Source organism: Mya arenaria, chromosome 4 (genome assembly GCF_026914265.1).
Source record: "Mya arenaria isolate MELC-2E11 chromosome 4, ASM2691426v1".
In the NCBI taxonomy this organism is placed as follows: domain Eukaryota; kingdom Metazoa; phylum Mollusca; class Bivalvia; order Myida; family Myidae; genus Mya; species Mya arenaria.
The window spans coordinates 72,534,295-72,559,812 of record NC_069125.1 but is presented as its reverse complement, the minus strand read 5'-3'; the positions used below and the strand labels follow the sequence as shown (position 1 = coordinate 72,559,812).

Here is a 25,518-nt window from a genome sequence, read left to right as displayed (position 1 = left end):
TTTTACTTTCTTATGTTGGAGTTTCTCCTATCTACCCCGGACCAACCATGTACATTGTCTTTTACTTTCTTATGTTGGAGTTTCTCCTATCTACCCCAGACCAACCATGTACATTGTCTTTTACTTCCTTATGTTGGAGTTTCTCCTATCTACCCCAGACCAACCATGTACATTGTCTTTTACTTTCTTATGTTGGAGTTTCTCCTATCTACCCCAGACCAACCATGTACATTGTCTTTTACTTTCTTATGTTGGAGTTTCTCCTATCTACCCCAGACCAACCATGTACATTGTCTTTTACTTCCTTATGTTGAAGTTTCTCCTATCTACCCCAGACCAACCATGTACATTGTCTTTTACTTTCTTATGTTGAAGTTTCTCCTATCTACCCCAGACCAACCATGTACATTGTCTTTTACTTCCTTATGTTGGAGTTTCTCCTATCTACCCCAGACCAACCATGTACATTGTCTTTTACTTTCTTATGTTGGAGTTTCTCCTTTCTGCCCAGGACCAACCATGTACATTGTCTTTTACTTCCTTATGTTGGAGTTTCTCCTATCTACCCAGGACCAACCATGTACATTGTCTTTTACTTCCTTATGTTGAAGTTTCTCCTATCTGCCCCGGACCAACCATGTACATTGTCTTTTACTTTCTTATGTTGGAGTTTCTCCTTTCTGCCCAGGACCAACCATGTACATTGTCTTTTACTTCCTTATGTTGCAGTTTCTCCTATCTGCCCAGGACCAACCATGTACATTGTCTTTTACTTTCTTATGTTGGAGTTTCTCCTATCTACCCCAGACCAACCATGTACATTGTCTTTTACTTCCTTATGTTGAAGTTTCTCCTTTCTGCCCAGGACCAACCATGTACATTGTCTTTTACTTTCTTATGTTGGAGTTTCTCCTATCTACCCCAGACCAACCATGTACATTGTCTTTTACTTCCTTATGTTGAAGTTTCTCCTATCTACCCCAGACCAACCATGTACATTGTCTTTTACTTCCTTATGTTGAAGTTTCTCCTATCTACCCCGGACCAACCATGTACATTGTCTTTTACTTTCTTATGTTGGAGTTTCTCCTATCTACCCCAGACCAACCATGTACATTGTCTTTTACTTTCTTATGTTGAAGTTTCTCCTTTCTGCCCAGGACCAACCATGTACATTGTCTTTTACTTTCTTATGTTGGAGTTTCTCCTTTCTGCCCTGGACCAACCATGTACATTGTCTTTTACTTCCTTATGTTGAAGTTTCTCCTATCTACCCCAGACCAACCATGTACATTGTCTTTTACTTCCTTATGTTGGAGTTTCTCCTATCTACCCCAGACCAACCATGTACATTGTCTTTTACTTTCTTATGTTGGAGTTTCTCCTATCTACCCCGGACCAACCATGTACATTGTCTTTTACTTTCTTATGTTGGAGTTTCTCCTATCTACCCCGGACCAACCATGTACATTGTCTTTTACTTTCTTATGTTGGAGTTTCTCCTATCTACCCCGGACCAACCATGTACATTGTCTTTTACTTTCTTATGTTGGAGTTTCTCCTATCTACCCCAGACCAACCATGTACATTGTCTTTTACTTCCTTATGTTGGAGTTTCTCCTATCTACCCCAGACCAACCATGTACATTGTCTTTTACTTTCTTATGTTGGAGTTTCTCCTATCTACCCCAGACCAACCATGTACATTGTCTTTTACTTTCTTATGTTGGAGTTTCTCCTATCTACCCCAGACCAACCATGTACATTGTCTTTTACTTTCTTATGTTGGAGTTTCTCCTATCTACCCCAGACCAACCATGTACATTGTCTTTTACTTCCTTATGTTGAAGTTTCTCCTATCTACCCCAGACCAACCATGTACATTGTCTTTTACTTTCTTATGTTGGAGTTTCTCCTATCTACCCCAGACCAACCATGTACATTGTCTTTTACTTCCTTATGTTGGAGTTTCTCCTATCTACCCCAGACCAACCATGTACATTGTCTTTTACTTTCTTATGTTGGAGTTTCTCCTTTCTGCCCAGGACCAACCATGTACATTGTCTTTTACTTCCTTATGTTGGAGTTTCTCCTATCTACCCAGGACCAACCATGTACATTGTCTTTTACTTCCTTATGTTGAAGTTTCTCCTATCTGCCCCGGACCAACCATGTACATTGTCTTTTACTTTCTTATGTTGGAGTTTCTCCTTTCTGCCCAGGACCAACCATGTACATTGTCTTTTACTTCCTTATGTTGGAGTTTCTCCTTTCTGCCCAGGATCAACCATGTACATTGTCTTTTACTTCCTTATGTTGGAGTTTCTCCTTTCTGCCCAGGACCAACCATGTACATTGTCTTTTACTTTCTTATGTTGGAGTTTCTCCTTTCTGCCCAGGACCAACCATGTACATTGTCTTTTACTTTCTTATGTTGGAGTTTCTCCTTTCTGCCCAGGACCAACCATGTACATTGTCTTTTACTTCCTTATGTTGGAGTTTCTCCTTTCTGCCCAGGACCAACCATGTACATTGTCTTTTACTTCCTTATGTTGAAGTTTCTCCTATCTACCCAGGACCAACCATGTACATTGTCTTTTACTTCCTTATGTTGAAGTTTCTCCTTTCTGCCCAGGACCAACCATGTACATTGTCTTTTACTTTCTTATGTTGGAGTTTCTCCTATCTACCCCAGACCAACTATGTACATTGTCTTTTACTTTCTTATGTTGGAGTTTCTCCTATCTACCCCAGACCAACCATGTACATTGTCTTTTACTTCCTTATGTTGGAGTTTCTCCTATCTACCCCAGACCAACCATGTACATTGTCTTTTACTTTCTTATGTTGGAGTTTCTCCTATCTACCCCAGACCAACCATGTACATTGTCTTTTACTTTCTTATGTTGAAGTTTCTCCTTTCTGCCCAGGACCAACCATGTACATTGTCTTTTGCTTTCTTATGTTGGAGTTTCTCCTATCTGCCCAGGACCAACCATGTACATTGTCTTTTACTTTCTTATGTTGGAGTTTCTCCTATCTACCCCAGACCAACCATGTACATTGTCTTTTACTTTCTTATGTTGGAGTTTCTCCTATCTACCCCAGACCAACCATGTACATTGTCTTTTACTTTCTTATGTTGGAGTTTCTCCTTTCTGCCCAGGACCAACCATGTACATTGTCTTTTACTTTCTTATGTTGGAGTTTCTCCTATCTACCCCAGACCAACCATGTACATTGTCTTTTACTTTCTTATGTTGGAGTTTCTCCTATCTACCCCAGACCAACCATGTACATTGTCTTTTACTTTCTTATGTTGAAGTTTCTCCTATCTACCCCGGACCAACCATGTACATTGTCTTTTACTTCCTTATGTTGGAGTTTCTCCTATCTGCCCAGGACCAACCATGTACATTGTCTTTTACTTTCTTATGTTGGAGTTTCTCCTTTCTGCCCAGGACCAACCATGTACATTGTCTTTTACTTTCTTATGTTGAAGTTTCTCCTATCTACCCCAGACCAACCATGTACATTGTCTTTTACTTTCTTATGTTGGAGTTTCTCCTTTCTACCCCAGACCAACCATGTACATTGTCTTTTACTTTCTTATGTTGGAGTTTCTCCTATCTACCCCAGACCAACCATGTACATTGTCTTTTACTTCCTTATGTTGGAGTTTCTCCTTTCTACCCCAGACCAACCATGTACATTGTCTTTTACTTTCTTATGTTGAAGTTTCTCCTATCTACCCTGGACCAACCATGTACATTGTCTTTTACTTCCTTATGTTGAAGTTTCTCCTATCTACCCCAGACCAACCATGTACATTGTCTTTTACTTCCTTATGTTGGAGTTTCTCCTATCTACCCCGGACCAACCATGTACATTGTCTTTTACTTTCTTATGTTGAAGTTTCTCCTATCTACCCCGGACCAACCATGTACATTGTCTTTTACTTTCTTATGTTGGAGTTTCTCCTATCTACCCCAGACCAGCCATGTACATTGTCTTTTACTTTCTTATGTTGGAGTTTCTCCTATCTACCCCAGGACCAACCATGTACATTGTCTTTTACTTTCTTATGTTGGAGTTTCTCCTATCTACCCCAGACCAACCATGTACATTGTCTTTTACTTTCTTATGTTGGAGTTTCTCCTATCTACCCCAGGACCAACCATGTACATTGTCTTTTACTTTCTTATGTTGGAGTTTCTCCTATCTACCCCAGACCAGCCATGTACATTGTCTTTTACTTTCTTATGTTGGAGTTTCTCCTTTCTACCCCAGACCAACCATGTACATTGTCTTTTACTTTCTTATGTTGGAGTTTCTCCTATCTACCCCAGACCAACCATGTACATTGTCTTTTACTTCCTTATGTTGGAGTTTCTCCTTTCTGCCCCGGACCAACCATGTACATTGTCTTTTACTTTCTTATGTTGGAGTTTCTCCTTTCTGCCCAGGACCAACCATGTACATTGTCTTTTACTTTCTTATGTTGGAGTTTCTCCTATCTACCCCAGACCAACCATGTACATTGTCTTTTACTTTCTTATGTTGGAGTTTCTCCTATCTACCCCGGACCAACCATGTACATTGTCTTTTACTTTCTTATGTTGGAGTTTCTCCTATCTACCCCGGACCAACCATGTACATTGTCTTTTACTTTCTTATGTTGGAGTTTCTCCTATCTACCCCGGACCAACCATGTACATTGTCTTTTACTTTCTTATGTTGGAGTTTCTCCTTTCTGCCCAGGACCAACCATGCACATTGTCTTTTACTTTCTTATGTTGAAGTTTCTCCTATCTACCCCAGACCAACCATGTACATTGTCTTTTACTTCCTTATGTTGGAGTTTCTCTTATCTACCCCAGACCAACCATGTACATTGTCTTTTACTTTCTTATGTTTAAGTTTCTCCTATCTACCCCAGACCAACCATGTACATTGTCTTTTACTTTCTTATGTTGGAGTTTCTCCTTTCTGCCCAGGACCAACCATGTACATTGTCTTTTACTTTCTTATGTTGGAGTTTCTCCTATCTACCCCGGACCAACCATGTACATTGTCTTTTACTTTCTTATGTTGGAGTTTCTCCTATCTACCCCAGACCAACCATGTACATTGTCTTTTACTTTCTTATGTTGAAGTTTCTCCTTTCTGCCCAGGACCAACCATGTACATTGTCTTTTACTTTCTTATGTTGGAGTTTCTCCTTTCTGCCCAGGACCAACCATGCACATTGTCTTTTACTTTCTTATGTTGAAGTTTCTCCTATCTACCCCAGACCAACCATGTACATTGTCTTTTACTTTCTTATGTTGGAGTTTCTCCTTTCTGCCCAGGACCAACCATGTACATTGTCTTTTACTTCCTTATGTTGGAGTTTCTCCTATCTACCCCAGACCAACCATGTACATTGTCTTTTACTTCCTTATGTTGGAGTTTCTCCTTTCTGCCCCGGACCAACCATGTACATTGTCTTTTACTTTCTTATGTTGGAGTTTCTCCTTTCTGCCCAGGACCAACCATGTACATTGTCTTTTACTTTCTTATGTTGGAGTTTCTCCTATCTACCCCGGACCAACCATGTACATTGTCTTTTACTTTCTTATGTTGGAGTTTCTCCTATCTACCCCGGACCAACCATGTACATTGTCTTTTACTTTCTTATGTTGGAGTTTCTCCTATCTACCCCAGACCAACCATGTACATTGTCTTTTACTTTCTTATGTTGGAGTTTCTCCTATCTACCCCGGACCAACCATGTACATTGTCTTTTACTTTCTTATGTTGGAGTTTCTCCTATCTGCCCCGGACCAACCATGTACATTGTCTTTTACTTCCTTATGTTGGAGTTTCTCCTATCTACCCCAGACCAACCATGTACATTGTCTTTTACTTCCTTATGTTGAAGTTTCTCCTATCTACCCCAGACCAACCATGTACATTGTCTTTTACTTTCTTATGTTGGAGTTTCTCCTTTCTGCCCAGGACCAACCATGTACATTGTCTTTTACTTTCTTATGTTGGAGTTTCTCCTATCTACCCCGGACCAACCATGTACATTGTCTTTTACTTTCTTATGTTGGAGTTTCTCCTATCTACCCCAGACCAGCCATGTACATTGTCTTTTACTTTCTTATGTTGGAGTTTCTCCTATCTACCCCAGGACCAACCATGTACATTGTCTTTTACTTTCTTATGTTGGAGTTTCTCCTATCTACCCCAGACCAACCATGTACATTGTCTTTTACTTTCTTATGTTGGAGTTTCTCCTATCTACCCCAGGACCAACCATGTACATTGTCTTTTACTTTCTTATGTTGGAGTTTCTCCTTTCTGCCCAGGACCAACCATGTACATTGTCTTTTACTTTCTTATGTTGGAGTTTCTCCTATCTGCCCAGGACCAACCATGTACATTGTCTTTTACTTTCTTATGTTGGAGTTTCTCCTATCTACCCCAGACCAACCATGTACATTGTCTTTTTCTTTCTTATGTTGAAGTTTCTCCTATCTACCCCAGACCAACCATGTACATTGTCTTTTACTTTCTTATGTTGAAGTTTCTCCTTTCTGCCCAGGACCAACCATGTACATTGTCTTTTACTTTCTTATGTTGGAGTTTCTCCTATCTACCCCAGACCAACCATGTACATTGTCTTTTACTTCCTTATGTTGGAGTTTCTCCTTTCTGCCCCGGACCAACCATGTACATTGTCTTTTACTTTCTTATGTTGGAGTTTCTCCTTTCTGCCCAGGACCAACCATGTACATTGTCTTTTACTTTCTTATGTTGGAGTTTCTCCTATCTACCCCAGACCAACCATGTACATTGTCTTTTACTTTCTTATGTTGGAGTTTCTCCTATCTACCCCGGACCAACCATGTACATTGTCTTTTACTTTCTTATGTTGGAGTTTCTCCTATCTACCCCAGACCAACCATGTACATTGTCTTTTACTTTCTTATGTTGAAGTTTCTCCTTTCTGCCCAGGACCAACCATGTACATTGTCTTTTACTTTCTTATGTTGGAGTTTCTCCTTTCTGCCCAGGACCAACCATGTACATTGTCTTTTACTTTCTTATGTTGGAGTTTCTCCTATCTGCCCAGGACCAACCATGTACATTGTCTTTTACTTTCTTATGTTGGAGTTTCTCCTATCTACCCCAGACCAACCATGTACATTGTCTTTTTCTTTCTTATGTTGAAGTTTCTCCTATCTACCCCAGACCAACCATGTACATTGTCTTTTACTTTCTTATGTTGAAGTTTCTCCTTTCTGCCCAGGACCAACCATGTACATTGTCTTTTACTTTCTTATGTTGGAGTTTCTCCTATCTACCCCAGACCAACCATGTACATTGTCTTTTACTTCCTTATGTTGGAGTTTCTCCTTTCTGCCCAGGACCAACCATGTACATTGTCTTTTACTTTCTTATGTTGGAGTTTCTCCTTTCTGCCCAGGACCAACCATGTACATTGTCTTTTACTTTCTTATGTTGGAGTTTCTCCTATCTACCCCAGACCAACCATGTACATTGTCTTTTACTTTCTTATGTTGGAGTTTCTCCTATCTACCCCGGACCAACCATGTACATTGTCTTTTACTTTCTTATGTTGGAGTTTCTCCTATCTACCCCGGACCAACCATGTACATTGTCTTTTACTTTCTTATGTTGGAGTTTCTCCTATCTGCCCCGGACCAACCATGTACATTGTCTTTTACTTTCTTATGTTGGAGTTTCTCCTATCTGCCCAGGACCAACCATGTACATTGTCTTTTACTTTCTTATGTTGGAGTTTCTCCTTTCTGCCCAGGACCAACCATGTACATTGTCTTTTACTTTCTTATGTTGGAGTTTCTCCTATCTACCCCAGACCAACCATGTACATTGTCTTTTACTTTCTTATGTTGGAGTTTCTCCTATCTACCCCGGACCAACCATGTACATTGTCTTTTACTTTCTTATGTTGGAGTTTCTCCTATCTACCCCGGACCAACCATGTACATTGTCTTTTACTTTCTTATGTTGGAGTTTCTCCTATCTACCCCAGACCAACCATGTACATTGTCTTTTACTTCCTTATGTTGGAGTTTCTCCTATCTACCCCAGACCAACCATGTACATTGTCTTTTACTTTCTTATGTTGGAGTTTCTCCTATCTACCCCAGACCAACCATGTACATTGTCTTTTACTTTCTTATGTTGGAGTTTCTCCTATCTACCCCAGACCAACCATGTACATTGTCTTTTACTTCCTTATGTTGAAGTTTCTCCTATCTACCCCAGACCAACCATGTACATTGTCTTTTACTTTCTTATGTTGAAGTTTCTCCTATCTACCCCAGACCAACCATGTACATTGTCTTTTACTTCCTTATGTTGGAGTTTCTCCTATCTACCCCGGACCAACCATGTACATTGTCTTTTACTTTCTTATGTTGGAGTTTCTCCTTTCTGCCCAGGACCAACCATGTACATTGTCTTTTACTTCCTTATGTTGGAGTTTCTCCTATCTACCCCAGACCAACCATGTACATTGTCTTTTACTTCCTTATGTTGGAGTTTCTCCTTTCTGCCCCGGACCAACCATGTACATTGTCTTTTACTTTCTTATGTTGGAGTTTCTCCTTTCTGCCCAGGACCAACCATGTACATTGTCTTTTACTTTCTTATGTTGGAGTTTCTCCTATCTACCCCGGACCAACCATGTACATTGTCTTTTACTTTCTTATGTTGGAGTTTCTCCTATCTACCCCGGACCAACCATGTACATTGTCTTTTACTTTCTTATGTTGGAGTTTCTCCTATCTACCCCGGACCAACCATGTACATTGTCTTTTACTTTCTTATGTTGGAGTTTCTCCTATCTGCCCCGGACCAACCATGTACATTGTCTTTTACTTTCTTATGTTGGAGTTTCTCCTTTCTGCCCAGGACCAACCATGTACATTGTCTTTTACTTTCTTATGTTGGAGTTTCTCCTATCTACCCCAGACCAACCATGTACATTGTCTTTTACTTTCTTATGTTGGAGTTTCTCCTATCTACCCCAGACCAACCATGTACATTGTCTTTTACTTTCTTATGTTGGAGTTTCTCCTATCTACCCCGGACCAACCATGTACATTGTCTTTTACTTTCTTATGTTGGAGTTTCTCCTATCTACCCCAGACCAACCATGTACATTGTCTTTTACTTCCTTATGTTGGAGTTTCTCCTATCTACCCCAGACCAACCATGTACATTGTCTTTTACTTTCTTATGTTGGAGTTTCTCCTATCTACCCCAGACCAACCATGTACATTGTCTTTTACTTTCTTATGTTGGAGTTTCTCCTATCTACCCCAGACCAACCATGTACATTGTCTTTTACTTCCTGATGTTGAAGTTTCTCCTATCTACCCCAGACCAACCATGTACATTGTCTTTTACTTTCTTATGTTGAAGTTTCTCCTATCTACCCCAGACCAACCATGTACATTGTCTTTTACTTCCTTATGTTGGAGTTTCTCCTATCTACCCCAGACCAACCATGTACATTGTCTTTTACTTTCTTATGTTGGAGTTTCTCCTTTCTGCCCAGGACCAACCATGTACATTGTCTTTTACTTCCTTATGTTGGAGTTTCTCCTATCTACCCAGGACCAACCATGTACATTGTCTTTTACTTCCTTATGTTGAAGTTTCTCCTATCTGCCCCGGACCAACCATGTACATTGTCTTTTACTTTCTTATGTTGGAGTTTCTCCTTTCTGCCCAGGACCAACCATGTACATTGTCTTTTACTTCCTTATGTTGAAGTTTCTCCTATCTGCCCAGGACCAACCATGTACATTGTCTTTTACTTTCTTATGTTGGAGTTTCTCCTATCTACCCCGGACCAACCATGTACATTGTCTTTTACTTCCTTATGTTGGAGTTTCTCCTTTCTGCCCAGGACCAACCATGTACATTGTCTTTTACTTTCTTATGTTGGAGTTTCTCCTATCTACCCCAGACCAACCATGTACATTGTCTTTTACTTCCTTATGTTGAAGTTTCTCCTATCTACCCCGGACCAACCATGTACATTGTCTTTTACTTCCTTATGTTGAAGTTTCTCCTATCTACCCCGGACCAACCATGTACATTGTCTTTTACTTTCTTATGTTGGAGTTTCTCCTATCTACCCCAGACCAACCATGTACATTGTCTTTTACTTTCTTATGTTGAAGTTTCTCCTTTCTGCCCAGGACCAACCATGTACATTGTCTTTTACTTTCTTATGTTGGAGTTTCTCCTTTCTGCCCTGGACCAACCATGTACATTGTCTTTTACTTCCTTATGTTGAAGTTTCTCCTATCTACCCCAGACCAACCATGTACATTGTCTTTTACTTCCTTATGTTGGAGTTTCTCCTATCTACCCCAGACCAACCATGTACATTGTCTTTTACTTTCTTATGTTGGAGTTTCTCCTATCTACCCCAGTCCAACCATGTACATTGTCTTTTACTTTCTTATGTTGGAGTTTCTCCTATCTACCCCAGACCAACCATGTACATTGTCTTTTACTTTCTTATGTTGGAGTTTCTCCTATCTACCCCGGACCAACCATGTACATTTTCTTTTACTTTCTTATGTTGGAGTTTCTCCTATCTACCCCAGACCAACCATGTACATTGTCTTTTACTTCCTTATGTTGGAGTTTCTCCTATCTACCCCAGACCAACCATGTACATTGTCTTTTACTTTCTTATGTTGGAGTTTCTCCTATCTACCCCAGACCAACCATGTACATTGTCTTTTACTTTCTTATGTTGGAGTTTCTCCTATCTACCCCAGACCAACCATGTACATTGTCTTTTACTTCCTGATGTTGAAGTTTCTCCTATCTACCCCAGACCAACCATGTACATTGTCTTTTACTTTCTTATGTTGAAGTTTCTCCTATCTACCCCAGACCAACCATGTACATTGTCTTTTACTTCCTTATGTTGGAGTTTCTCCTATCTACCCCAGACCAACCATGTACATTGTCTTTTACTTTCTTATGTTGGAGTTTCTCCTTTCTGCCCAGGACCAACCATGTACATTGTCTTTTACTTCCTTATGTTGGAGTTTCTCCTATCTACCCAGGACCAACCATGTACATTGTCTTTTACTTCCTTATGTTGAAGTTTCTCCTATCTGCCCCGGACCAACCATGTACATTGTCTTTTACTTTCTTATGTTGGAGTTTCTCCTTTCTGCCCCGGACCAACCATGTACATTGTCTTTTACTCTCTTATGTTGGAGTTTCTCCTTTCTGCCCCGGATCAACCATGTACATTGTCTTTTACTTCCTTATGTTGGAGTTTCTCCTTTCTGCCCAGGACCAACCATGTACATTGTCTTTTACTTCCTTATGTTGGAGTTTCTCCTTTCTGCCCAGGACCAACCATGTACATTGTCTTTTACTTCCTTATGTTGGAGTTTCTCCTTTCTGCCCAGGACCAACCATGTACATTGTCTTTTACTTTCTTATGTTGGAGTTTCTCCTTTCTGCCCAGGACCAACCATGTACATTGTCTTTTACTTTCTTATGTTGGAGTTTCTCCTATCTGCCCAGGACCAACCATGTACATTGTCTTTTACTTCCTTATGTTGAAGTTTCTCCTTTCTGCCCAGGACCAACCATGTACATTGTCTTTTACTTTCTTATGTTGGAGTTTCTCCTATCTACCCCAGACCAACCATGTACATTTTCTTTTACTTTCTTATGTTGAAGTTTCTCCTATCTACCCCAGACCAGCCATGTACATTGTCTTTTACTTTCTTATGTTGAAGTTTCTCCTATCTACCCCAGACCAACCATGTACATTGTCTTTTACTTCCTTATGTTGGAGTTTCTCCTATCTACCCCAGACCAACCATGTACATTGTCTTTTACTTTCTTATGTTGGAGTTTCTCCTATCTACCCCAGACCAACCATGTACATTGTCTTTTACTTTCTTATGTTGAAGTTTCTCCTTTCTGCCCAGGACCAACCATGTACATTGTCTTTTACTTTCTTATGTTGGAGTTTCTCCTATCTGCCCAGGACCAACCATGTACATTGTCTTTTACTTTCTTATGTTGGAGTTTCTCCTATCTACCCCAGACCAACCATGTACATTGTCTTTTACTTTCTTATGTTGGAGTTTCTCCTATCTACCCCAGACCAACCATGTACATTGTCTTTTACTTTCTTATGTTGGAGTTTCTCCTTTCTGCCCAGGACCAACCATGTACATTGTCTTTTACTTTCTTATGTTGGAGTTTCTCCTATCTACCCCAGACCAACCATGTACATTGTCTTTTACTTTCTTATGTTGGAGTTTCTCCTATCTACCCCAGACCAACCATGTACATTGTCTTTTACTTTCTTATGTTGAAGTTTCTCCTATCTACCCCAGACCAACCATGTACATTGTCTTTTACTTCCTTATGTTGGAGTTTCTCCTATCTGCCCAGGACCAACCATGTACATTGTCTTTTACTTTCTTATGTTGGAGTTTCTCCTTTCTGCCCAGGACCAACCATGTACATTGTCTTTTACTTTCTTATGTTGAAGTTTCTCCTATCTACCCCAGACCAACCATGTACATTGTCTTTTACTTTCTTATGTTGGAGTTTCTCCTTTCTACCCCAGACCAACCATGTACATTGTCTTTTACTTTCTTATGTTGGAGTTTCTCCTATCTACCCCAGACCAACCATGTACATTGTCTTTTACTTCCTTATGTTGGAGTTTCTCCTTTCTACCCCAGACCAACCATGTACATTGTCTTTTACTTTCTTATGTTAGAGTTTCTCCTATCTACCCTGGACCAACCATGTACATTGTCTTTTACTTCCTTATGTTGAAGTTTCTCCTATCTACCCCAGACCAACCATGTACATTGTCTTTTACTTCCTTATGTTGGAGTTTCTCCTATCTACCCCAGACCAACCATGTACATTGTCTTTTACTTTCTTATGTTGAAGTTTCTCCTATCTACCCCGGACCAACCATGTACATTGTCTTTTACTTTCTTATGTTGGAGTTTCTCCTATCTACCCCAGACCAGCCATGTACATTGTCTTTTACTTTCTTATGTTGGAGTTTCTCCTATCTACCCCAGGACCAACCATGTACATTGTCTTTTACTTTCTTATGTTGGAGTTTCTCCTATCTACCCCAGACCAACCATGTACATTGTCTTTTACTTTCTTATGTTGGAGTTTCTCCTATCTACCCCAGGACCAACCATGTACATTGTCTTTTACTTTCTTATGTTGGAGTTTCTCCTATCTACCCCAGACCAGCCATGTACATTGTCTTTTACTTTCTTATGTTGGAGTTTCTCCTTTCTACCCCAGACCAACCATGTACATTGTCTTTTACTTTCTTATGTTGGAGTTTCTCCTATCTGCCCAGGACCAACCATGTACATTGTCTTTTACTTTCTTATGTTGGAGTTTCTCCTTTCTGCCCAGGACCAACCATGTACATTGTCTTTTACTTTCTTATGTTGAAGTTTCTCCTATCTACCCCAGACCAACCATGTACATTGTCTTTTACTTTCTTATGTTGAAGTTTCTCCTATCTACCCCAGGACCAACCATGTACATTGTCTTTTACTTTCTTATGTTGAAGTTTCTCCTATCTACCCCAGACCAACCATGTACATTGTCTTTTACTTTCTTATGTTGAAGTTTCTCCTATCTACCCCAGACCAACCATGTACATTGTCTTTTACTTTCTTATGTTGAAGTTTCTCCTATCTACCCCAGACCAACCATGTACATTGTCTTTTACTTTCTTATGTTGAAGTTTCTCCTTTCTGCCCAGGACCAACCATGTACATTGTCTTTTACTTTCTTATGTTGGAGTTTCTCCTATCTACCCCTGGACCAACCATGTACATTGTCTTTTACTTCCTTATGTTAGAGTTTCTCCTATCTACCCCAGGACCAACCATGTACATTGTCTTTTACTTCCTTATGTTGGAGTTTCTCCTATCTGCCCAGGACCAACCATGTACATTGTCTTTTACTTTCTTATGTTGGAGTTTCTCCTATCTACCCCAGACCAGCCATGTACATTGTCTTTTACTTTCTTATGTTGGAGTTTCTCCTATCTACCCCAGACCAACCATGTACATTGTCTTCTACTTTCTTATGTTGAAGTTTCTCCTATCTACCCCAGACCAACCATGTACATTGTCTTTTACTTTCTTATGTTGGAGTTTCTCCTATCTACCCCAGACCAACCATGTACATTGTCTTTTACTTCCTTATGTTGAAGTTTCTCCTATCTACCCAGGACCAACCATGTACATTGTCTTTTACTTTCTTATGTTGGAGTTTCTCCTATCTACCCCAGACCAACCATGTACATTGTCTTTTACTTTCTTATGTTGGAGTTTCTCCTATCTACCCCAGACCAACCATGTACATTGTCTTTTACTTTCTTATGTTGAAGTTTCTCCTATCTACCCCAGACCAACCATGTACATTGTCTTTTACTTCCTTATGTTGGAGTTTCTCCTATCTGCCCAGGACCAACCATGTACATTGTCTTTTACTTTCTTATGTTGGAGTTTCTCCTTTCTGCCCAGGACCAACCATGTACATTGTCTTTTACTTTCTTATGTTGAAGTTTCTCCTATCTACCCCAGACCAACCATGTACATTGTCTTTTACTTTCTTATGTTGGAGTTTCTCCTTTCTACCCCAGACCAACCATGTACATTGTCTTTTACTTTCTTATGTTGGAGTTTCTCCTATCTACCCCAGACCAACCATGTACATTGTCTTTTACTTCCTTATGTTGGAGTTTCTCCTTTCTACCCCAGACCAACCATGTACATTGTCTTTTACTTTCTTATGTTAGAGTTTCTCCTATCTACCCTGGACCAACCATGTACATTGTCTTTTACTTCCTTATGTTGAAGTTTCTCCTATCTACCCCAGACCAACCATGTACATTGTCTTTTACTTCCTTATGTTGGAGTTTCTCCTATCTACCCCAGACCAACCATGTACATTGTCTTTTACTTTCTTATGTTGAAGTTTCTCCTATCTACCCCGGACCAACCATGTACATTGTCTTTTACTTTCTTATGTTGGAGTTTCTCCTATCTACCCCAGACCAGCCATGTACATTGTCTTTTACTTTCTTATGTTGGAGTTTCTCCTATCTACCCCAGGACCAACCATGTACATTGTCTTTTACTTTCTTATGTTGGAGTTTCTCCTATCTACCCAGGACCAACCATGTACATTGTCTTTTACTTTCTTATGTTGGAGTTTCTCCTATCTACCCCAGGACCAACCATGTACATTGTCTTTTACTTTCTTATGTTGGAGTTTCTCCTATCTACCCCAGACCAGCCATGTACATTGTCTTTTACTTTCTTATGTTGGAGTTTCTCCTTTCTACCCCAGACCAACCATGTACATTGTCTTTTACTTTCTTATGTTGGAGTTTCTCCTATCTGCCCAGGACCAACCATGTACATTGTCTTTTACTTCCTTATGTTGGAGTTTCTCCTATCTACCCCAGACCAACCATGTACATTGTCTTTTACTTCCTTATGTTGAAGTTTCTCCTTTCTACCCCAGACCAACCATGTACATTGTCTTTTACTTCCTTATGTTGGAGTTTCTCCTATCTGCCCAGGATCAACCATGTACATTGTCTTTTACTTTCTTATGTTGGAGTTTCTCCTTTCTGCCCAGGACCAACCATGTACATTGTCTTTTACTTTCTTATGTTGAAGTTTCTCCTATCTACCCCAGACCAACCATGTACATTGTCTTTTACTTTCTTATGTTGAAGTTTCTCTTATCTACCCCAGGACCAACCATGTACATTGTCTTTTACTTTCTTATGTTAGAGTTTCTCCTATCTACCCTGGACCAACCATGTACATTGTCTTTTACTTCCTTATGTTAGAGTTTCTCCTATCTACCCCAGGACCAACCATGTACATTGTCTTTTACTTCCTTATGTTGGAGTTTCTCCTATCTGCCCAGGACCAACCATGTACATTGTCTTTTACTTTCTTATGTTGGAGTTTCTCCTATCTACCCCAGACCAGCCATGTACATTGTCTTTTACTTTCTTATGTTGGAGTTTCTCCTATCTACCCCAGACCAACCATGTACATTGTCTTCTACTTTCTTATGTTGAAGTTTCTCCTATCTACCCCAGACCAACCATGTACATTGTCTTTTACTTTCTTATGTTGGAGTTTCTCCTATCTACCCCAGACCAACCATGTACATTGTCTTTTACTTCCTTATGTTGAAGTTTCTCCTATCTACCCCAGACCAACCATGTACATTGTCTTTTACTTTCTTATGTTGGAGTTTCTCCTATCTACCCCAGACCAACCATGTACATTGTCTTTTACTTTCTTATGTTGGAGTTTCTCCTTTCTGCCCAGGACCAACCATGTACATTGTCTTTTACTTTCTTATGTTGAAGTTTCTCCTATCTACCCCGGACGAACCATTGTCCTTGACATTCTTGTTTTATTCTAATGTTAAAATTATGCATTTCCAAGTCTTTTTCAATTAACATCATCTGTTTTGATATTGTAATGACCCTGTCATTATGCAGGTTACTCACCTGGACATGTACTTGCCATCTTTCTGTGGAACTAATATACAATACTGAGAGATATTTAAAGACTATGATATGTTTTATAAAGTTGCACTTACCTTAGGTAATGTCTGTTTAAATTCCATCCAATCATATAATTCCTGTTGCTATGTACATACAAGGGGGGTTCTCCACCCACCTTACATATACGTGTTGAATGAATTTGAACTGATAAGTATAACTGTTTTATCATCTTCGTAATTAGATAAACATTATTTATTAGTAGTTGTCCTATAATAATCATTTATATTTTGAGCCACTTCGCTACTGCTTGATTTTATGTCTTGAATTTGTATTTTTATATTGTAAACAAACTGTCATGGCTGCCGGACCGCCCGGTGGGCACTGTGAGTACCGCCCTACCGGTCCTTCTGTTCTGTCAGGGCGGTCCTCCGGTCCTTTGGTGATTGGTCAGCGTTCCTCCGGTCCTCCGGTGATTGGTTGGATGTTTGACCGGTCCGGCCGCCATTGGTCAGATTTGATCACGTGGGCATATTTGGTTCTCTATATAAACAGCGTTCCTTTCGGAATCAACAGCTTGGTCTTTGACGTCGGATAGCTCGTTTTGGGTAAGGTTACCCTCGTATGTTTGAGCTGGGTTTTTGATGTCAAATAGCTCGTTTGGGTTAGAAAACACCCGTAAATCTGATCTATTAGTCTAGTACTTTGACATTACTTTAATATTTATAACAAGTTGTTTTAACAAAAGATAATTAATAGTTGACAAATATAGAAAACTAGAGAGCCCATGCAACTTAAACTGATATCTATTGACTACATATGTGTTTAATATTTATGATTCAAAGTTAAAGAATACACTATAAACCGTTAAACATTTAACTCGGTGTTCGTTGTATTTCAACATCTTCCCTGACTTGAAAGAAGTTTTGCCTTGACTTCGTAGGTCGTTACAATATCCATTTTCATGTGTTAATGGTTGTATCTGAATTTGGCCATCAAATAACTTAAAAAAAATCTTTAAGCATGGAACTCATGGGTTCCAGAGATAACATTAATTACTGATAGGAATTCCTCTGCAGGATTGACTGCTGTTGTGTTAAAATGGTTGCAGACGCACCAGGAAACCCATTCCATTTTGTAAAAACTCACCATCATTTCAAGATGGTGTAGATCTTTCATGGTTTGCAAATGAAGCCACATAGCAATCACCTCATCTTTTGTGTTAGGCCATTTTTTTTTTTTAATTGGTTGACAGATTTTTTGAAAAAATGTTGTAAGGGTGGTGCGAGAAATAAAAAAAAGGATTTCATACTCATACTTATTTTTTTACAATACATGTACATGTATTTTTTAATAGCATTTGTTGAGAAACCCAAAACCAAAAGATCAAAATAACAACAAACAGGAAAGACATGTTCATAGATATATATGAATGACATTTGAAATGCTTAAGTATGTTTTGATACAATGCAACACAATGTCTTCAATGCCTCAATATTAAAATGAATGTTGGTATGTTCAAATGCTCTCTTTGTCATTTCATTCACATATGTTTGGCTTTACAGTCCAATTTTCTCTCCTACCAATTTTAAATTCAAATTAATGTAATCATTATATAAGCATTTTGTACACTTCCAGCTTAAAATAATGGCACATTTTAAGTCAATATTATTACAAACTTTCAGTTTTACTGTCAAAAAATGTTGATTTTTTTTAAGCACATCCTGACTGCAAGAGTTTTCCTAAATGTAACACTATTTCCAAATATCAACCTTACAATGAATATGCCTGTGTCTCCTCATAGCTGGGCACTACTTCTTCTCAACAGAAAAAAGCATAATGTAACAAATTTCACTGACTCAATTATTTATAAAATGGAATAAGGAAATGTATATAATAAAAATGACTTTATATTTAGTAATGAATTCTTTGAAGTTAAGATATTTCTCTGCAGCTTAAACAAAATTTAAGTTACCCCAGATTTTGATTACTTGAATAGTTATATAAGTCTCCATTTTATTTGTTTAACAATTAATCCCCCCCCCCTCTGGGACAAACACAGGACAATATATTTTATCAATTACTCTGGTTTATATGTGATTTGTTACCATTGATACAGACATCAGCCTTGATGTCAGTTATACCAAAAAAAATAGTTTAAATGCAGATGGTATGTTGAAAATGAGAATTTATTTTTTTGTATGATCTCAGCTCAATTGAGGTCGCCATTTTGAAAACAATTTTCATTTTTTTTGTCTTTTTTGGAGTTTTCGAAATAATTGGGCAGCAGATCCGTTAACCAATTTATTTAAAAAAAAAGGCCTTATTGTAATGAATATAAATGACAAGTTAGCTTCTGTTAATTTGCAGAGAAATGAGCTGGTAAGTTTTCAGACCCTATTAAACCGAACAAACATAGCACTAACTTTCTAATTTGTAGAATTTAACATAATTATACTTTTTTGATACTTTTAACAATATTTGATGAATACAATTGGTTCCTATTTGTTATAAATGTTGTACAAATCAACAAGATCTGATATCAATTTCCAAAGATGAGACAAAATGTTTACTAACATAGGAAATGTATCTCATCTTTTGGAAACATTGAAAGAATGTTCTTCGAGTTAGGTCATGGCATATCAGTTCTATATGTTGCCATCATTCAGGGCAGGAAGGTTTTTCACATATAAAAGAGATAAACTGAGTCAAGGAAAATATTATTTAATTTCCTCTAATAAACAAAAAACTGTTTAGCCCTTCTTGTCTTAGAAACTAAAAAGATTATTGTTTTGTTCTCATGCACTTTGTTTTTGGAACCTCAGACAACACTTAACAAAAAATCAATATGGTATGGGCTTACTGTAAGTAAAAAACATGTAAGATGAAGCCAATGAAAAAAGGTCTTGCTTGAATATGTCTAGAAATAAAATGTATATACTTTGTATGCTAAGGATGACACTTATATTCAAATTGTTAGTGTATATCTGATTGATGTGTCATATCAATTATTGCAACTTGTCAAGGTCGTTTGGAAATGATTTTCGGAATCTCTTACAGAGAATGGAATATGTGCTATTATTCATTCACAGAATACATTCCTATGATTGGTCAAATAATTGTTTCATTGACAACAGGTAACTTGTCAATTGACCATATGCTCAGCTTAGCTTCTTGGTCTCTTTTACCATTATGAGGATTTACTCATGTGTGAAAACAAATTTGAACTAAATTTCCGTGGATTTGTTTGTCTTAAAGCTGCACTCTCACAGATATACCATTTTTACAATTTTTTTTTATTTTTTGTCTTAGAAAGAGCAAGTTTTTTGTGTAAATATCTGCAAAACAATAATATAAGATTGCTGACAAAAAAACAGATCATAGATTTTTATATTTCCGTTCAAAAATTAATGTTTTATTGCTTAAACCGTTACTAACAGTTTAAGAAAAATGCATAAAACGTCAATTTTTGAACTTCAGATTTTGAAAATCTGCGATCTAATTTTTTGTCAGCAATCTTATATAACTGGTTTCCATGGATTTTTGCAAAAATTGGCTCATTCCAAGACAAAAAATAAAAACGTTTTCATTATGTTCAATCTGTGAGAGTGCAGCTTTAAATAATTAACATGACTCGAATGGTAGCATGTCTCCACTGGGACAGTTGTCCGAGGTTGTTTGTCAGAGGGGCTCAAAGTTATCCATTGTATTATTGGTTAAATTAATCCATTGGATTAAGCAACCATGTGCTATTACTTATTGATGAAATATGATCCCTTCAGTGGTCAATCAGATGGTTGAATAACAACCAGCCAGTTGTGATAATTATGTCTGTCTCATCTGATATTGCATCTGGCATATGGTCAGTTATTTTAAAAATTGGCAGTCTCAGATGATTATGCTTAATCTAGATTTCACCGTCATGTTATATAGTCTGTTGTATCTGGATAAAAATACTGCTTATGTTTCATTGCACTTGCTTCCTTAACTCATTTGGACCCTCATGTTTGTTGAAATATCAATGTCTTCTATGTATAACAGACATTGTGTGATTTCCATTAAAAATTCTGATAGATGTATGATATTAAAGTCCACATAAGTCAACTTTGATTCACAATGTGTCAAAATTGTCTTAATCTTCATTGATATCTTCTAAAAAAGCCAGCTCTTGGGATGAGTTGAAGAAATTGTTAACCTATTGAGATCTCCATCCTAAACAATTCTCGGGATTGCTCGTACATGTTGAAGGTGCTTTCCTCTGTGTGTCTATGTTAAGTGGTACTGCCGGAATATAACTGGACATCACTCATATGTTACTGGGTTTTTCTTTTCTTTTCCTTGTTTGCCAATATAATGCATCTGACCCCTATTTCTCAAAATGTCTTAAAGTAGCAGGTTTTAAGTATCATGTTTCATTTATTCAAACTGGATTTAAACTTTATTATATAAACCAAAATATTGTTTATCATAATTAGCATTAAAACAAATGCCAACAAAAGTCTCCAAACTTTTCAAAGGTGAAAATTACACTATTTATACCCTAACAAAAATAGTGAGCTTCGCTAGATCCTGTTATAATGGACTTCTGGTTGTTTGAGAAATATGGGCCGGAGCATTAGTTAGAAACTAATATTCTTCCAAGGAGCAATACATTTAACCATCTTTGTCTTGTTTATGCATCATGCAGTTTAATACTCATTATAAAACCAGAATGAACTGTTAAAACTATCTTGTCCACATATTTTATGTCTATGGCAATTTTACCAAGACAAAGTGTTAAAGAAATGTTCTGTTTTAATAACTTTGCAGGTTGATGTGGGTATACAAGTATTTGTAATGATACGTTAGTCTTTGTTTATTGTGGTTTGAGTTGTTCAGGTTGAAGCGGATGAAGCTGAACTAATAATTTTGACAATGGATGAGGGCACTTATTTGTGAATGTTTTTCATTCTTGCATACCAATTATGTAGTGCGGGTTGTGTGACCAATGTCGGAAATATCAAAGCTACGTCCCAAATGGAAATGAGTGCTTGAATTGAAAATATTTTACAGATTATTTTAAGCAATTTAAATTTTGACATTTTTAACGAGAATGATCAAATTTTCAGTGTGTAAAAATGCAATGTTTTATTGAAACTATTAGACATCAACCATTATTTAAAATTACTATTAGGTATGTCATCAGTAAACAATGTAAAAAACTGTGTATCTTTAACATTTGAAAGTTCAAGGTATGCAAGAAAAAGCCTCAATCAAGTGTTTCCGGTACGAGTGTGAATCTCCGACCCCTGTGCATGCTGCACATGGCCACATGCCATTGTGTCCGATATTCACATCTGCACCGTAAACACATAAAAGATACTTAAATTCATTCCTTTGTTATTTCTAAATGGTTTTAGAATCTTAAGGAAGTTGTTTGCTAAAATCTTTTGTATCAAAGAAGAAAATTTACTGTTCAATTGTAAACCATCATCACTTGCTATTTTTTTTTTTGAATTTTAAGTTTATATTCAGTTGATTTATTATGCTGTTCTTTACCTATTTACCATTACTATTGCCTTTACCATTTATTCATATATTCACTTACAAAATAGTCATCTAATTTCATTAGCTGTTGCCAAAACAAAAAGCTTTTATTATTGTCTATTGTTTCATTACTTCATTAGATTAAAATAAAAAATAGAGAGTAACCCCGTCTTTTAATAATACTCATTTTTTATGTTTGCAACTGTCAGGCCATGATAGACGAGTCCCTAGACATCAAGCAGAACTCGTGCTGCCCGGAGTGTGATGCAAGTCTCCCTCCCCAGTACTCCAACAAAGAGCTGCGTGACATGACGAATGAGGCCATACTCCGCATGCTCAAGGGAGAAAAGGTTTGCAGGCTGTCCTCTTGTTGGCACAAATACAACATGTTTTGTAGTATATTCTCATGAAATTCTAACACTGTCTTCATGTTTTGTAGCGAATCCATAAAGGTCAGGCAATTTGTTTTAAGAGAATATCAATCATGAATATTGCATAGAATGCAATAACATACAGACTCTTCATTTTTAGTATCATGTATATTACGTGCATTATATAAATATGTCTCCAGATGAGCTACTGGCGACAGTTTGAGCAGGGCATGCTGTCCCGTGAGGCAACCAGGAAACTGCAGGAGTGTACAGAGATTGCTGCTGACCACAAGGGCAAGTAAGTGTGGGGTGAGGTGATGTCTGCGGGGAAGGGGTGAACTCTTGATGAGCCACTGACAACAGTTTGAGCAAGCCATGCTGTCTTGTGAGACAACCAGCAAACTACAAAAGTGTACAGAGGTCGCTGCGGTCCATGAGGGCAAGCAGATGTGTAAAAGGTGATGTCTGAGGGGAAGGGGGACCTCTTGATGCACTACTGGCGATAGTAAAAAACAATGGAAAATAATATGAGACAAGTTTGTCTGTGAGAAAGATTTACTGGTATTAGAAAGTAAAAATCATTTAACACTGATGCTCAATAACATGCTAAGGTGAACTATTGTAACTGTGTGTTGTCGCCAATATTAACTTCTCCAGAACCATTTTGCAAAATTCCATGAATTATATCTACATACTGCTTTTGCCCTGTCTGTCTGTTAGTCTGTCCGTACACTTTGTTTCCATTCAATTACTGTAGGACGCTTGGGACCCAGGATCTTCATACTTGGTATCCGTGTTTGTCATGACCAGTAGATGACCCCTATTGATTTAGAGACCAGTAGGTTTACTGTCAAGGTCGCATCACCTTGAGGTGAAAATATTCCACTCAATAACTGGAGATCCTATGGGTCCAGGAACTTCATACTTGGTATTTGAGTTGGTCATGAGTAGTAGATGACCTCTATTGATTTTGAGATCATTAGGTCAAAGGTCAAGGTCGTGGTGACCTTCAGTGAAAAATGTTTTCCCCTCTATTACTAAAGAATGCTTGGGCCCAGGAACTTCATACTTGGACATAGGAACTTCATACTTGGTATTCCGGTTGGTCATGACAAGTAGATGATCCTTAAGTTGGTCCATCTCCAGTCCCAAAGTACAAATTTCATGTCCATCATCGGTTATTTCTCAGCTATGACCACACATTTGGGGAGACAAGCACTTTTCAAAAAAGCAATCTCTAGTTCTCCTTAAATTGGCTTTTCAGGCTTGTTTAAATTGTGAAGTAAATCTTTCAAAACAAGTTATGAAAACAAAGTTCAGATATCCGAATCCAATAATGATGTTCACAATTGGTAAAATGTGGTTATCTGATGCAATAAATGAACATGACAGGGAATCTACATGTAGGAGAGGCCTTCAGGTTCTGGAATGTGTAAGTGACATGTGACATTTTTATTCCGTGTGCCAAAGGGACTAGAGAGCACTGACTGAGGCTGCAACTGCAGTGTTACTGGCAGTTCATGCTAAAAGTGGAATAGATGTTAATAAACAATTTATTATTGACAAGTGCCCAAGTAAACATGAACTTTTTGTATATTCAGTTCAAACCCTACCCCAAGTTCTGTGGCATAGTTGTTACAGAATCAATTACTTGTAATTCATTGCATTGATCGCTCATGTTTGAGTCATTTTGAAGTCTCTATTTTCTTATTTTTATCAATTTTGTCTTTTTCTACTAAAGTAACAGTCATGGGCCTTGTCAGAAAGATATTTAAAATGCAATTTGTCGTTAAATTGTGACTTAATATTGTAACTATCTTAAATAAGTTGAATATAGTAATATTGTTGCTGTCTTAAATAAGTTGAATATAGTAATATTGTTAGTGTCTTAAATAAGTTTAATATAGTAATATTGTTAGTGTCTTAAATAAGTTGAATATAGTAAAGGAAACAGACCTGAAACAACATGTTTTTATTTACTCTGGTCACACAATGAAACCACTGTTATCTGGTATGGCTCAGCCCTATGTTTAATTTTATTGTATGAAAAAAGTGAAAGATGTTGTTTGTTTTTATTTAAGTCACTATCTGTTGGGTGTGTCCATCAATATCATTAAATAGAGACGGAAGCTTTTTGTTGCAGGTTCATTGATGTTGATGATGTAAAGAAGAGCTGGGAGATGCCAAGTTTCCTGCCTCGAGTGGTAACAGTTAACACTTCTAATCAGTCTTCCACAAATACAAATTGACCTGCATATGGTGCAATTTTACATTTCAAGGGATGTTGCTTTTAGTAGACACAGCTTTCATATTCCTTGGAAGTGTTTTTAACCTTTGCAGAGTTTTACAGTATTTAGAGATTGATTATTTCTCCTCCATTCATGGGGAGACACATTGTTTTTGTCCTGTCCATCAGCCAGTCAGTCTGTACGTCACACTTTGTTTCCGCTCAATAACTATAGAACGCTTATACCCAGGAACTTCATACTTGGTATGCTGGTTGGTCATGACTAGTTAATGACCCCTATTGATTTAGTGGTCAGTAGGTCAAAGGTCAAGGTCGCAGTAAACTTGAGGTGAAAAAAACGGTTTCGCTCAATAACTAAAGATCGTTGGGTCCAGGAACTTCATACTTGGTATGCTAGTTGTTCATGACTAGTAGATGACCCCTATTGATTTTGAGATCAGTAGGTCAAGGTCGCCGTGACCTTGAGGTGAAGAAATGGTTACCGCTCAGTAACTAAAGAACGCTTGCACCCAGGATCTTATGCAGTAGATGTTCACTATTTAATACGGGTGAATAAACCAAACTTCACTGTTTCACTGTCCAAAATTACAAATTTCAAGTCCATCATTTATTTTTTCTCAGCTACGAACACACAATAGGGGAGACAAGCGCTTTTTCAAAATAACAATCTCTAGTTTTGTCAAGTTTTTATGACCCCACACCAGAGAGGAGATCAAGGGGTGTGTAGATTTGCCCTTATC

General features: G+C 37.9%; 1 protein-coding gene across 3 annotated transcripts in view; it reads left to right on the top strand.

The window, feature by feature from the left end:
• The window catches only part of LOC128229773 (sodium/hydrogen exchanger 10-like), a 216,996-nt gene that overhangs the window by 176,779 nt on the left and 14,699 nt on the right, over nt 1–25,518 (top strand). For all 3 annotated transcript variants that reach the window (XM_052941592.1, XM_052941593.1, XM_052941594.1), the window contains 4 exons: nt 19,004–19,015; nt 22,369–22,509; nt 22,731–22,828; nt 24,674–24,734. In XM_052941592.1, coding sequence (XP_052797552.1) covers nt 19,004–19,015; nt 22,369–22,509; nt 22,731–22,828; nt 24,674–24,734 — 312 coding nt within the window. The remainder of the gene's footprint in view (nt 1–19,003; nt 19,016–22,368; nt 22,510–22,730; nt 22,829–24,673; nt 24,735–25,518) is intronic.